The following is a 16,491-nucleotide window of genomic DNA, read 5'->3' on the forward strand; positions in this document are numbered from 1 at the left end:
AACTGCCATTACCTAGAACTGGGTCTCCACCATCACTGCTGGTGAGCCAGGAGAAAGCTCTCCTAGCACTGCAAATTATACAGTTTGTGTTACGAGATGAGAATAAAAAACACTCACAGACAGCAGGGCAGAAAATGTGAATTTTAGTGTCAGTAAAGTCCTGCATTACAAAAATAACAACAGTGGCAGGGAACAGCCTTAGAGGCACAATTACAAACACATTACTCCAACATGATCCTACCCCTTTGCAGTGGAATTCATCCACCAAAAACACAGCGAGGTTGATCAGAGTTTAACTCTTAGAGTGCTCCATCTCTCCTGACTGACACCCCGAACACTCGAAGGGAAAACACCACCTGTATCCTTCCCACTCACAGTCCATTCTCATCTCACACAATCTGAACGGGAAAAGGCACCAAATCTGAGCATCTTGCAAATTTCCTGGCAGATTTTCACAAGGGTCTCAAGTGAACAGCCTGCTCCCAGTTTCTCCCACACACCCCCTGGTGTGCCAGGGCACCTGTTATCAGCTGCTCGGGGGCATGGCAGGACACAGGGTGATGGTTTAAACTGCAGAGGGTCGATTTAGATCAGAGACAGGAAAGAAGTTTTTAACAGTGAGGGTGGTATAACACTGGAATAGGTTGCCCAGAGAAGCTGTGGATGCCCCATCCCTGGAAACATTCAAGGCCAGGTTGGATGGGGCTCGGAGCAATCTGCTCTATTGAAGATGTTCCTGCCGATGGGCAGGGAGTTGGAACCAGATGCTCCTTAAGGTCCCCTCCAACCCAAACTATTCCAAGATTCCATGATCATGCCCTTTAGGAACAATAATTATTATTAAGCTAGCTACTGACCACACTGGAAGCAAACCAGGAAGGCATTTTCAGCCTGGAGATCAGCTTTCCACTTGGACCAGAGCTGCACATTCCACCTGCTCGGAAAGGGAACGATCACAAGAGCTCAGCCCTCCCCTCCCCAGACCAGAGAACGAGTCAGCTGAGATGTGCTGAGTGAAGAGACACGACACAGCTCACTGACCCCTCTGTAGGCAGATAGGAAATGCCTCCCCACAACTTGGGAAAATCAAAGCTGTAGCCTGAGGGGGAGAAAAATGGCTTTCTTCTTTTGCCTTCTCTGCCCACAGCAAGGTGCATTCAGACACAGCCTGAAGGAACAGGAGCTGTAGAAAAATGATGGAATAAATAGGAAAAAACAACAGAGGGCAGGAGAGGAAAAACATCAAAGGAAATTGCAGCTAGCAGCTGGGAGGGGAGATTAAAACCCTTGTTAAAAATCCGTGTTTTACAGGGCTTGCTAAAACATACATGAAGGGGGATTTCTGGTAGTATACCCACCTGTCTATCACCTTTTTGGGCCCTCAGGGCAAACAGCGTTTTTGCCTTAAGGCTCTTAAATCAGTATATTATATTACTTGGGTATTGTTATTTACAAAGTGCTCTGTGTGCACCTCCTGCTTCAAAGACAATTGCAGTGACAGCTCAGGCCTTAAAAAAGATGCAAGACTTAAGGAGAGGCATTGGCAGCTCGTGATGGCAGCAAACAAACAAACAAACTGTATTAAAAACATGCATCAAAACAGGGAGAGAGGAGACACATAATGTGCTTGCAAATTATTAGTTACTATTTTTAAATCAAAGAACTGTGATCTAAGGTTTAAGAGCAGAGGACTTGGGATGAAAATAAATAAATCTGGGTTCTCTTCCAACAGTCAACATACTCTTTGATAAACTGGTTAACTCTTATCTGAGTTTTAAGGAAAATTGATAGTATTTCCTCTTGTGAGGCTGTTTTAGTAGCATAACAAATTGCACAGAATCTCTAATACTTTCTGCACCAGACCCAGAGCTTGTGTTTGAGCCACAAGGTGTTTTTTTGAGCTATGCTGTCATGATGGAAACAAATAAGACAGTACAGAATTACCCAGCAACCCAGGGAGAATGAGCCAACTCACAATTACTCTTCACTAGGAAAATGCAAAAACTTACTTCTATCTGAATTTTTCCTGCTTCCTGTTCAACTGGATGGATTTGTAACTTTTTGTTATACTACACCATGGCTAAACCCCAAAATCCCTGTCCCATCATACCTGAAGACAAGTCTAGATCAACCTTTACCTTTCTTACCAATGAACTACCGAGTTTACCTGGTGTCTTTGCCTTCACATAGATCGTTCAGGGAACATTTTCCCCCCCTAATTCTCTCCGTTTCTCAGCATCTTTTTGAACAGACACGAGAAGCAGTCTGTGTTTTAACACAGCCTTACAAAGGATGCATTCTAAGGTCATGGCACTTCCTTCTTCTAAATGATGCCACTCTGCTTCTCCAGCTGAAGTGTGTTCACCCTCTCACCTGCTCACAGATGAAGAGGTGCTCAGGTTCAAACTGTTCTCAAGCATGACCCCACCTATTCTTTCTGAAGCTGCTGCCCTCAACTGTCTCATATTCTCCCATCCATAACCACGATCTACAATCTTCAGTCGAGTGTGTCATTTTATACTTGACTGTATTAAAATGCAGGTTGTTCAAATACGCACTTGAGGCCAGTCTGGGGCAGCCCCTGCTTGCTTTTCAGCCTTGAAATAAAGAACATTTAACACCACAAAAGATTTATCTAAAAAGACATATCCTGTGTTTTTTTACAGATTTTTAAACCTCCGAGACCATCTGAAGTAGCCACTCCAATTATTGGTAGAAGCTTGAAGAGCAGCTGGGACACCTCAAAGTTAATTCAGGCCACCAAGGAAGGGAATGAGAAGCAAAGCCAGAGCAGCACGGTTAACTCCAAGCAGTGAGAAAATGTGCTGCCTGCTGAACTGGCTGCCAGCAGCAGTAATGCCAGCTTGTAAAACCTGCTAAGAAGGAATTACAATAATTGGGGATTGTAGTCATGAGCTACAATAATTGGGGGATTGTAGTCATGAGCATACTGCTGCAAGTCATCACAGGACAGGGAGGGAGCAGCCCTGATAAACCTCAGCTTCTTCACCCTGTGCATCAAGAGGTGTGAGCACAAGCAGCACCAAGGTTTTCTGATCTATCCCTTGTACCTGCATGGCTCTTAGTAAGCCAAAAGAGCAGAGGAAAGAATAGCCTTCAGAGTAAAAAAATCTCCCCAATCCAATGAGTTCCTTTGTTTTGCAGAAGGTGGGGGCAGAGAATTAAGGGGCTCCAGGGTATCCACAACAAAAATATCATTAAAGAGATTTAGTGAAAAATATAAGCCTCTAACTACAAAACAGATCAAAATAAGGCACTTTGTGATGGGGCTGTTACACACTCTGATAAGTAACACAACTGTCTACATCAGAACACAGGCTAAAAGCATATGCTAATGGCAAAGCTGCTTTCAAAGCAGCACCGTGAAAGCAATTTGGCTTTTTCTCTGCACCACCTACTTCGAAAACTGGAGTTTTGTCAAACTTGAAATTACTGCAGCCTTCACTAAACTAAGATTGACATGGGCAGCAATGAAGGTAAAGTCGAAGTGCAACTCCAGGCAAAGCAGGGAAGAGCTGACCATGGGACTGCAAGGCACAGGAAATGCAACACTCTGAGGTGCATTTTTCCTCAGGACTCCACTGGATGAAGTGCATTAAACATGCCGTACAAATCAGATTAATCCCACAGAGCCAAGAGGCAGGATTTTCATCCAGAATATATTACTGCTTGCGCCTTTGTTCTTTTCAATCACGGCTGCTGAATCCAAGAGGTTAACAGCTGAAAATTAGCATATTCCTCTAACATTTGAGAATGCTTTAAAGCACTGACTCCTTCTTATTATGTGTTAAAACATTCCCTCTTCCCCCCATCACAAAGCAAAAATTTAATAAACTAACATTAGTGGGGCACCATTTGAAAGCCTTTTAAGACAGTTTTGTTCCCGAATCCTCCTGTCTGAAATTCATATTTTCACAGTAGAGTTGCACAGTTCACAGGAGTTACTCTGTTCACCCCTCATTTAGCAGGACGCTCCTGACTTTCAGAAGTTACAGCTAATTCCTTCCTAGGAACACGAAAATGCCACAAAGAGGGAACAGGATTTCATTAATATGGGCAGATTTAGATTGGATATTGGGAAGAAATTCTTCCCTGGGAGGGTGGGGAGGCCCTGGCACAGGTTGCCCAGAGAAGCTGTGGCTGCCCCATCCCTGGAAGTGTCCAAGGCCAGGTTGGAGCAACCTGGGCTGGTGGAAGGTGTCCCTGCCCATGGCAGGGGGTGGCACTGGATGATCTTTAAGGTCCCTTCCAACCCAAACTATTCTATGATTCTGTAAATATCAACCCCACAATCAGCAAAAAAGGAAAAACAAAAGTCTCTTCAAAGCCTGGGTTTTGTCTTTTCAAGTATTTTGAGCTTTACAGAACCCTAAACACCTAAAGGAAACAAAACTGCCAGGGAGAAACAGCTGCAAAAATGGCACAATCCAAACAGTTTCTACATACTTCAAAGCATTTTTCAAAGTTTTCCAGATCTTAGCAAATCACAACTGGATCAAATTTCCTATGTTTGCAGGTAGATGATCCATTTCACAAATTATTGTAACATGCCATTGGAATGCACGTTGAAATCCTATTTAAATTCACCCAGAGATCATAACATCTGGCTACTTAAAGATGTTACACGGTCCAAAATATTTTCCCAAGCCTAGCAAGAGCCTGAGGTAATGTGGTGATGTCACAGGCTAAGTTCCTTACTCCCTTTTGTGCCCTTTATGATCTGATGTGACACAGGCAGTAAAACATCCTAAATCTCACAACTCTCCTTTTTTTTTCCTGAAAGACTTGGGCTTCTTAATGCCTTTGCAACATCAGGCCTTAACAATTCAGGCCAAGACTACACTGTATTGATTAAACAAGTGATTCAGAAAACCCGGGGAAGAGAAGAGGAGTGGCTGAATGATCAGAGTCGATCTCTTCACCTCCATGACATGCTGGGAATGTAATTAATCCTACATTTATTTAGAGAAATCCACATCCTAGAGTAAAACAGCAACTCCCTGCTGGCTTCAGACCAGGTAATTATGCTGTAACAAGGACTAGGTTTTGATTCTAACGAAGAGATGAAAAGGAAAGCAGGCCTATGAGGCCGACCTACCTTTCAGGATACGTCTCACCTGCAAATCAGGGAGAAGCAAGGACAGCTCAGGAATTATCTGGCTTAGCTTTAATTCAGTTAGTTCCAATAAAGACAGCAGCTTCTGCAGAGATTGTATAAATGCCACCAGGAACCCTGGGTTTTATTCCAAACTTTAAAAATCAAAGAATCCATGCTCAAACTGGCGTGCTACACCTACAGGCACCAAAATTAGCAATGTTACATTTGTCTCAGGTTGGGGAGCACATATTTGTGAAGGATAACAAAGCAAGTTGAAGATACATTTGCACAGAACACACCAAGGCAATTTAACAGCTTATTTGTCTTAACACACAGATCTCCTTCACTGCACAAGTTGAAGCTACTACAATACACAAGCAATCATTTAATAATATTTCTTCTTGCAACAGAACATGAACAAAAGGTCAGATGGTAAATTAAAAAGTAGAAAAATAGTGGTAATGAAAAATGTACCTTATTCTCCTGCATGTCTCATACCCACAAAACTTCGAGCAGATTAATCCCAACTATACAACAGGCAAGGCTGGATGGGGCTCTGAGCAACCTGGTCTAATGGAAGGGGGGGTGGAACAAGATAATCTTCAAAGCCCTTTCCAACCCAAACCATTCTGTCATTCTGTACTAAGTGTATCAACCCCTGGAAAACTGCCAGGAACACTCAGAACTTCACCTCCATTTCAGGAACACAGAATATGCTCATTTACTGACACTGAAGTGGTAACTGTTCAAAACTAAACATGCATGCAAATAGCAGGTAAAAGTATTTTAATTTGACATGGGCTCAAGTTTTTCCTCTCAGGCAGGGCTGCAGAACAGCATGGACTTACTGCCTGCCTGGACAAGGACTCACAGGAAGCTGTTCAGCCCTCCAGCCATGTCATGGCCAGCAGGCACACCCAGACAACAGTGGCCAAAACCCAGCGTGAATAGAGCCTGGCACAAAGGGGAACACAAAACACTGGAGAAAGACAGCAGGCCACACAAAGGAACCTCAGCACAGCAAGAGGCAGTGGGTAAACTGTTCTGACTTCTGTAAAGGACAACTCCTGTGGGGTCACAGACACAGAACTCCTCTCCAGAAGGAGAAAAAGCTCTCCTGCAACAAGCCCACACTTGGATTCCCCGGGTCTCAGCAGCCCTTACTGCAGCTGTCAACCAACCAGTGGTTTCCCCAAAACTCCTTCTCCTCTCCCTCATCTCCTCCTGCTCAAAGGAAGGTGTGGAAGACAGAGAAAACCTCAGATTTACAATACAAATTCAGCTACAACTTCACCTCAGAGGCTGCCAAATGTGTCAGAATGGCTTGTAAAAGCTGGGACCTAAAGAACAAAGGCATGCAAAGCAGACAAATTAAATTTAATTTTATTATGGAAATGAAAGCCATAACAGAAGTGACAGCAGGGTGGATGATAAGCTCACTTAGTAGGGGGATCAAATGAAGTGATGACATGTCATTATGACCTCAGGGGTTAAAGATGCAATTTTCCATCTGGCTGCATCTGGCTTTTCAACAGAAATGTTGACACCACCTGCCGAGATTTACCACAGGCTGCCTCCATAGGTCTTTGTCGAGCCTTTGTTATCCAGGTTAACATTTACTTTTCCCTCTTTTCTGGTAAATTTTGCTGAACAACATGCTCCCTTTCTCCAAAGCCTAGTAACAGTTAACAGGATTTACATGCCAGTTCGTACAGGAGTTGAAATTATTAATATTCACCTCACAAGCAGCTTAAGGAGAAATACTAGAAACCCAGAAAGCAGGTAAAACTAGCTTTAAGAGGGCAAACAGGAAGGCAAAATTTTAGCTCATATCTTGACTCTCTAAGACATTTGGGAATCCATTTTTCTCTTAGTACCAGGTACCTGATTAAAACAATTTTTCTAAAAAAGAAAATAAAATCCTTAGCATTGAAGACCTAGTCTGTTCTCCCCATACCCAACTGACTATTAGCCACCTGCATGTCTTTTATTCAGCAGCTTGATCATTTCCAATTCCAGATACACTGTGCTTAAAATAAATCAGCTCTTGCCAGCCCAGTGACACATTCACTTATTCATCTCATTTCCCCACAGCCAAACCATGATCTCAAACCAAATTTGTAATCAGCCATTGACACACTGCTGGCCATAAGGTTTTTGTTTCCACGTGGAATATTTAAAAGCTGGCACCTACCAGGGGAGTTCCTCTTCATCTGGAATGGGACTGTGTGCTTACTGCCACTGGGTACATCCAGTACAGTTTTGCCTGTGCCAAGCTTTTTTCCTAAACCTGCATCTCCAGACTCTTCTCTGCCAGCACAGGTGAACTGAAAAGTTTGCTTCCAGCTGTTTTTAAAGTGACCAAATTCTTCATTCAAAAGAACCTACAGTCTGTTGTAACTATTTATAAAAAAAAAAAAAGAAGAGGCCCCAACCTCCAGGAGGACTTGGTTACATACCAGGGAAAGACGGGAAGAAAGGGAAAACCCTCCATGGATTTTGAGAGCGCTCTCAGTTATGAAAAGACAGGAGGAAATGGAGATAAAGAATGTTAATGAAGCTTCCACAGAGCACAGAACAGCCAAGAAACAAAACAGAAAGTATCCAGACCCACTGGAGATGAAAATAACTACACTGAAAGACCACCACAAAAATATCTACGAATACCTTCCCCTCGCAAAACTCTCTCACCACAAAGGCAATTATAGAATCACAGAATGGGGTTTGAGCTGGAAGGGACCTTAAAGCTCATCCAATTCCACCCCCTGCCATGGACAGGGACACCTTCCACCAGCCCAGGTTGCTCCAACTCCCATCCAACCTGGCCTTGGACACTTCCAGGGATGGGGCAGCCACAGCTTCTCTGGGCAGCCTGTGCCAGTACTTCAGAGGGAATCACCAGAGGGATGTCATAACCTTCTTCCCCTGGAATGGGAGATGCACCACCCTCCTCTCCAGATGCCTCACCCTGGGGAGCTGGGAACTCTTGTCCTGAACAGACAACCGGTCACCCATTTCGGCATCTGTCAAGGTATTTTCTGGATGACAAGTGAACTTCGTGCTTCCCTTCAACATAAAGGAATATAACAAAGTGTTCCCATTCACTTTGCACATGCTGAACTTAAAACACATGCTTCACTGCTAAACTGAACAGGAACGACTTCAGCATATGCTTAAATGCTGTCCTGATTCAGACCTAAAAATAGGGATGGTTTCTGCGGTTCCTCTCTCTCCCGCTCTCCTAATGACAGACAGCTATTGTGCCCTGTCACTCTGACAATAAGAGAGCTTAATTGCCCTCTTCCCAGCAGCTGTCAGTTCTGCTTAACTGGGACATAATGTGAGAGTCTGGGAGGAAACGTGTTAATCTATCAGTCACTTATAGCTACTGTGCATTTCCCTGGGCTGGATTTAAAGAAAACCCTGGGTTTTATGACTGACTTGCTAGACATTATATTCATTGATATGGGCAGCAGTGATATTACTGTCTTATGACTCATTTCTTTGTGAAAGATCCATGAAATAACTTTCTCCTTCTTTATTTACCGCACTTTTTCATCTCAACTTCAACCTGAACATGAATTTTCCCCATACCTGGGGAACTTCCCACACGTTTAAGGTGTGGCAAAAAATAAAGGTCTCCTCAAATATGACAGTGCAAAATGAACTGGCTGTTGCTGGAATTAATGAGGATTGATGAATCAGAATGTTTGGAAACACCTGTAGTTGCTTTAGAGTGTTTTGTGCATTGCTACTTATAGCAACACAGCCACTGTAAGCACACAGAGGAGAATAAGAATCAACATCATGTACCACACATAATAAGCAGCTATAACCTGAGGGTCTTTAATTCTCCAAGAAGTTCTGATAAGGTCACACCCAAACCTACAGCCTGTGCAGCCTGGCTCAATTCTCTGTCACATTCCCCTTTCTGACCATAATTATTACCCATTTCCCTCTATATCCCCTCACTGCTCCTTGTGTCTTGTGCACTGAAGTTATTTTTCTCCCACACTCTCTTGTTAAATTGTGAACTGAAAAGCAGAGCCTAATTTTAACCAGTTTTATGAGTCTCTATTTTGCTATTATTAACCAGTATGAAAATGGCATTTTTTTTGTGTTTACATCAGTAATGCCTATTCCAACTCACACCTTCTCTTGTGGCCCCTCAGAGAAGGCTGTGAAGACATAAAAAGGAAGGAAGAAAATACAAAAGCTGTATGGAAAAACAGAATAAATCTGACAAGAACAATATAAAGCTTAGTAAGATTTGAACATGCAGCTTGCTTTAATCATTTAATCCACTTCCCACTGTTTTCCTACCGACACTTTTGGTTTTAAGCCATTAAAACATGCTGATATTGTAACCAGTCTGGCTGCAAACTTCCCAAAACTCTGGAAATAAGCCATGCTGACTCTGTTGAAAGAACACAGGTGAGGCACAGAAGTGCTGAAGGGCAGGGACTTTGCCTGGAAGTGGCAGAGTCGCTGTTCCCTCTCAAGTGAAGTGGAAGCCAAAGCACATTGTCAGGGAGAGGGAGCCAGGAGAGCTCCAGGGGCAGGAGCACACAGGGCATGGAGATTTGTGACACTTACTCTGGTGTTGATAATCAATTCCTACAACTGCTACAGCCCATAAATCAATGTTTCTCACAGCTGTCAATGGTCTGCCTGTGCTGTCAATTCAATTCTGAACAAGAAGTTATTTCTTACCTTTATTCTGAAGTTATGTAAGTGATATTTAAGCTTTTTTCTTCCTGAGAGATTGCAATAGAATGAAAATTTCCCAGAAGCTGGTTTTTCCCCCCCAAAAAATGTTATTAATAGATTAATAAAAACTCACATTTTTATTTCAAATGCAATTCCTCCCTCCTTTCTCCAGTCATGTCACTACATTAAAAAAATTCACCAAATACCTCCACAAGAATAACCGGATAGACACAGCAACTAAATGAAAAAGAGTGATCATATTTCCATGTAGAGAGGACAGAATTTCTTTTTACTTTGCTGATACTTGTTCATAGGTGAAGTATGCTAAAAAACATTACCCACACCAATAACTACTGAGGAACTTACTTGATTTTCTGAATCCAGATGCAATAGTCTGTAATGAAGAGATCATTAAGGATGTAGGCAGGGTCACTCTCCCTGAAAATCTTGTGGATGTCCAGCAGACACTTCAGAACTACAGCTTTTCCTGGAAATAGATTTTTGGTTTTGGTATTTATCATCTTCTCACCTGTGAGGTTTTAATAAGCACGGTATCTACAACCAGCCTGGAACTTTAGGTTGAACCACAGGCTCAGAACAAAACAGCGTAACTGTGTCCTTTGGTATCCACATCCCTCTGGATGTGGAGCCTCTGAATTCAGTGGGAATCTCTCTGCAAGACTAAAGCCTCAAGGCACAGTCATGCATGTAATTCTCCCCAGCTGAAGGAGCCCCTTCCCCCAGCTGTGCTGGCCCAAACTTTGTGACAGGCAGAGTGTGCACGGTATTTTAACCAAAAAAAAGTAAACTGAAAAGTAACTCACAAACAACAAAAAGGGAAGACACAGCCCTCAAGCAGGGTCAGGCACATGGAACTGTGTGAGGCAGTGTAATGATGCCACTGCCCAACAGCACCAGGGCCTGAAATTAAGGAAAACTTCTCCTGTTTCTGACCAGTTAACTGAGTAATCTGACAAAATGAAAGAAAAACTCCCTCCCCAGGCTCAGTAAGGGGTCATTTGATACACAGATAATAAATGCAGTAAAGGATTAAAAATATAAATGATTTCTCATTCCACAACCAGAAAACTTTCTGTTGTCAGTTTGATTTTTCCTTCATATGCAACAATCCAATTAGCTGGAATCTCCTCCCTTAGTTTGCTGGTTACAGTTGCTAAAGGGTTAAATGCTGGAACACTTAAAAAAAAATTTATTTTCGCTGTTTAATGGGGAAAAAACCACCATATTCAAATGAAAACAGCCACTACTGCAAATGGAATCTAATAATCCTCTCCCAAGAGGCTGGCTCCTCCTAGGCTATGAAACCTGAACAGGGATGAAATTACATTTTACAGATTTAGAAGAGGAGGGGGAAAAAAAAAAAAGAGGAAAAAAAAAAAAAGGAAAAAAAAAAAGATCAGAACTCCCCCTGCTGTTCAAGCACAACATTGTTTGTTTGTTTGTAATTCCATGCTGCAAAAATAGAGACAGAGAGTGAAAGTTAAAGCATGAGGAAGGTGTCAATAAGGAGAAAGAACAAAGAGTAATAAGCCATGGCAAAGAACTGAAAAACCCACTGGTTTTGGAAAACCTACTGAAGAAGTCAGGTAAGGAAACAAAATCCCAAATATAACTGATAACTTTTAGACTGTATCCCCATCAACGCTTGTCAAGCCAAGCTTGTCAAACTCTACTATTTTGACTAAAAAGAATTGAGCTCTTTTAAAAAGAAATGATATGTGGAATTAAAATCTTGCTAATTTTCCCAGGTTCCAGCTGTCAAACTGTCAGCCCAAAGCATTTACAACATCCACTGCTGCTCCTCATCTGCCAAGCGACATCGCACAGCCGTGAGGATCGCGCTAATTCTCAATTAAAAAGTCTTTCTTCATAAATTAAAAGTTTTGGATTCCAGGAGCTTAATGGGTCTCTAATTAAGAGAGGCTGCAAATCTTGCCAGACACGGAGTAGGGAACCCTGAGTCAGGCAAATGCAGAGCACAGCAAACCACCAAAGTCTGCTTTTAGGGTGTGAGTCCTTATGATCTGACACAGCTTTTGCATCTCTTCTGTGTGAAGTCACAGCTCTCTGCATTGTACTGATCAATAAATGCACTGCTTTTTATGTGCAGATACTATTTCCTGATTATTAAAAAAAAAAAAAAAAACCAAACAGTTTTAAGAGTACAAATAAAAAGACCCCCAACACGTGTAACACAAAATTCAGAGCAATTGTCTGCAGATCGCTGGGTTGTTCTGGAGTTCCTTGCCATGAGAGCTGCTACACCACAGCCTGCAACTTGAATTCTACACTTTCAGAAGTCCAGTCCTCTTTTCACAAATCCAGTCCTCTTTTTCAAAAAAAAAAGGATGTCATTTGACACCCAGTTCTGTCTCTGCCATTTGATATAACAAATTGTACTGATTCTGCATCATGAATTCTACCACCTTTCACACTGTGTATTTGGAAGCAAAGGAAATTTAAAGTCACCTATTTCTATGTTACATTATTTTTCCTGAAGACTTCTGTACATTTTTCCACATTTTCAGGAAGGAGCATTCATCTAAGAAGATAAACTGAACTTTACTGTACCATTTAAAAAAGAGAACAACAGGATTTTTAAACACAAGAACTGTCACAGACTTTTAAATTGAAACATCCTGGTAATAACTTAACCAGTTTGGCAATAGTACTATCTGGTTTTAATGGGTAATTGTAGAATTGTAAATATATTAGTTTTAGATTCTTCATGAAAAGAAGCAAAGGACATTTTCTGTAGCAAAAAGGAGCCCAAATGAGTTTTTATTACCAGCTCTTAGAGGACAACTTCAAAATCACAGAATCAGAGGGTGGTTCAGGTTGGAAGGGACCACAATGGGTCACCTGGTCCAACCTCCCTGTTCTGGCAGGGTCATGGATGCACTACTGCATTTCATTCCCTTTTTCAACCCTACCCAAAGAATAGATAAACACAGTCAATACTGATTTTGAACAGTTTTGTGACGTATTTACGTACTACAGATCACTCAAACAGCAAATGAAATCTGCTGAGAACCCCAACATTAATCAGCTCAATGCATTTGTCTTACAATTAAGACTTTGGCAGGAAGTCTTAATGCAAAATAAAGTGTTTCAACCACATGCAAGGATCCTTAATAGCTTAAAAATGCAGTATCCTGTATCTTGGAAGTGATCCATCAACACGGGACTAATATTTTTAAAGTCAAGTAACATAACTTGAGGCATCCAGGGCTGGGGCAGCCACAGCTTCTCTGGGCAATCAGTGCCAGGGCCTCCCCACCCCCCTTACCTCTCATGCACTATCCTTCTTAGAAAAATGAAATAATCCAGAAGGCTGACAGCACTGTATCACTGCAGTTTTGTTACCAGAATTTTATTTTTTTCACATGTATGAACAGCAACATAAGCCAGTGGAGGTAAGTGAAGAAGGACAGCATCTATCTTCACCTTAAAACTTCAATACCCGACTGCTATAATGTAAATAGTACCTTGAATTAACAGTTTTTGGCAGTGGTAGAGATTAATATTGTCATTTCTGTGGGTTTTTAATCCTGCAATTGAAAATAAACCACTGAAAAGCTGCTTCTCAGTGATTCTTCTGTCCAAAAAAATTCATCTTAACCCTGAATGTTTTCGGGTTTTTTTTTAAAGTAGTAGCTCACGATAAATAGAAAAGTTGCAAGTAACTTCAATAAACAAACCCCCTGAAGCACTCACCTAATTGCAGTATCATGACTGTGTCACTGAGGGCACGTGTCACTAACCCAAAATGCCTGTACAGGGGATAGCACAGCACTCTTCTTCCAAAAGACACCAGCACATCGTGGATGCAAGAGAAGCTCTGTGTGTATCAGTGGAAAAATAAGAATTAGATTTCTGTGCTTGTTTGTTTGCCTTTAAGGAAAAAAGTCATAGCAGAATAGGAGGGGGAAAAAAAAAACGTACATTTTTATATATTATGCCTCTAAAAAGCTCTATTTGAATAGATATGGAAATCAACATGTTAAACAGAAACAAGACACTGCACATTTGGTTGGCGTGGCAGGATAACAAATCCTGTACATTTTAGTGGGTTTGGATTAAAAAGAGAACGTAGAGAACATCAGAATAAAACATCGAACTCAAGACGCTGCCATCCTTTAGATTAAAGCAATAAATTACATCTGTCCCACATTATTATATATATTAAGGAGAAGCTATAAAAAGCCTTTTAAAAATAAAGAAAAATTAAATCCACATGATATTAACCAAATACATGTGTACATATGGGACCTTTAGAAATGATACACGACTCTTGCCTTCCATGAAAATTAGAGATATTCAAGAGAAGGATAAATATACCTGCCTGGGGAGAGCAGTTCCTTCTCCTCCTTTATGAGTGAGGAAGACCTCAAATTTACTCAGGCAAGAGGCATTAAGGTGGTATTAAAGACTTTCTTAAAAGAGGGAATTTCTTCCCAGCTTTCACTTTTCCAGGACAAAATACTCCATTTATGAATTCAAATCAAAATACCTATTTCATCCTGAACCCCCAATTTATTAAAATTAATAAAAACACTTTGCTGACAGCCAGCACTTCTCTGCACTGTGACTACCTCAACCCATTTTTCATTTTAATGGACAACCAGCAAGCATTTAAATCATTTATGGTTTGTGATTTAATATTTAAAGGCTAAGGTGTGTGTACATGTCATGCCCAGCAAAATGGCAGCCAGTTCAAACAAACCAGAGCTCAGGCAATTTTGTTTACAGGATGATGAAAACACCCACCCTACATGGTTTGTATAACAGAGATAGTTATTAACAGCTTGGTGCCAGGAGACTGAATTTTCTGAGCATGAAATATACTGTTGGTACAGGCTGCACCAAGAACTGCTATATCATAAGGACATGCAGAAAACCCCTTTACTATGTTAGGACATGGATCTGAAAGAGATAAATCAGGAATTGAGGCAATCAGTGCATTTTAAATGCACTCTTTTGTGAGTTGCTACTGCAGAATTAATAATAAAAGATCCAGAAAACCTGTTGTCAGAGTAAGTTATTAATGAGTATAACATTGACCACCACCAGGAAAGTTTAAAGGATTAACCCAAAAGTCCTGTCAAATTCCAGGTTTGATCCTGCAAACTGAGCCTTGGCTCAGTAATTTCAGGAATGGGGGTGGGACAGTCCTTCCCAGCTTGCTGCATCATGACAGTTAATGCATTACAGGCCAGGTGAAGTCCTCTCCACTTCCAGCTCTTCAGCAACTTATTTACGCAGGTCTGTGTACACTCAGTGAACAATGGGAATGGGGAAAGAACAGAATTCAGTGTTTCCTCTGAGCTATGTTGGCTTCAGAGGGGGAGCAGCAACCAAACAAACAGGGATGTGGCACTTGGACATGGTTTAACAGTGACCAAGGGGGTGGTGGTGGGATGATGGTGGGACCTGATGATCTTAAAAAGGTCTTTTCCAACCTTTATGATTCTATAAGTAAGGCTGAAAAGACAGGGGCAGGTAAAGCAACACTAGCACAGAGCCCAGAAGTCATTCCTAGGAACACTAAAAACAGGACATACACTTAATTCATCTTCAGTACTGAAAGAGTGAACTTTGCCCAAAAGCAACACACAACACCCATAAACCCCCAATATACAGCAAACCCACACAGTACAGAACTTTAGTTTTGCCTCACCTCCAGCCAGCACAACGTTGCACTCAGTTTCCTGATGTTCCAAGATGATTCAACCTAATTTTAAGAGAAGACAGTAAAATAAGTGTTATCTAACCCCACACTCAAGACTGCTGGCGAACTATTGAAGCTAACATTCTGGCAGCAACTGGAGAACCTCTGTGAATAAGCAGCAGTAATTATATTATGTGCATTGAAATGGCCACAGGACAGCATTAAAAATTATATTGCGATGCAGATGTTGGTTTTCACAGTGGGAACGTTGAGCCCACGAACAAAGTCTTTGGATTACAACAGCAACGCACAGAAAAATAGTATTTTAGTGGAATTCTGTCCCTTTGCACAAAGCAACAGAAACTTGAATCAACAAAAGCCAAGCTCAACTGCCTTGTTTCGTGAAAACAGCTCAAGACTTTTGGCTTTGGGAGAGGGTCCCAAAGCCAGCAGTACATGTAAAATGTCATTATTCTTAAAATGTGACAGATTCACAGTATTTGTGTGGTACTGTGGTCTAGTGGGATGATTAGGGCAAAAAGCCAGAAAGCCTTGATCTGTAATCCTGGCTCTAGTAAAAGATTTGTGTGGCCTGAATGTCTTGGTTTTCCTATTAAATAGGAATAAAAGAGAGAAAAAAAAAAAGGAGGGGGAAAAAAGGACAAAACCCACAGTGTGTTTTCTACATATCCCATACACTCACTGCAAACCAAATAACGAGTTGTACAGTTGTGTCCCTGGCAGATTTGCAATTTTGTGCAGCACTAACACACAAAACAACAATCCCAGATTATTCTGTTGAATAAAGAGGTCTGGGCATTTCTGCTTCTCCTTCTACAGTCCATGCCCTCCAAGCCAGTCTGATTAAGACAGAACAGAATTTTGATTACACAACCCAATATTTTGATTAAAAGCATTCAGAAAACACCTCATTGTTTAACAGCAGCAGAGGAGATTCAAGGCTCAAAGC

General features: G+C 41.5%; 1 protein-coding gene across 5 annotated transcripts in view; it reads right to left on the reverse strand.

Moving 5' to 3' along the window:
* The window catches only part of SHQ1 (SHQ1, H/ACA ribonucleoprotein assembly factor), a 51,802-nt gene that overhangs the window by 11,705 nt on the left and 23,606 nt on the right, over positions 1-16,491 (reverse strand). For all 5 annotated transcript variants that reach the window (XM_027894582.1, XM_027894583.1, XM_027894584.1 and 2 more), the window contains exons 9-11: positions 15,531-15,584; positions 13,568-13,691; positions 10,196-10,316 (exon numbers count right to left, since the gene is read on the reverse strand). In XM_027894582.1, coding sequence (XP_027750383.1) covers positions 10,196-10,316; positions 13,568-13,691; positions 15,531-15,584 — 299 coding nt within the window. The remainder of the gene's footprint in view (positions 1-10,195; positions 10,317-13,567; positions 13,692-15,530; positions 15,585-16,491) is intronic.

Source organism: Empidonax traillii, unplaced genomic scaffold, assembly GCF_003031625.1.
Source record: "Empidonax traillii isolate 1590-97213 ecotype Southwest subspecies unplaced genomic scaffold, ASM303162v1 scaffold433:size1479616, whole genome shotgun sequence".
Lineage (NCBI taxonomy): Eukaryota > Metazoa > Chordata > Aves > Passeriformes > Tyrannidae > Empidonax > Empidonax traillii.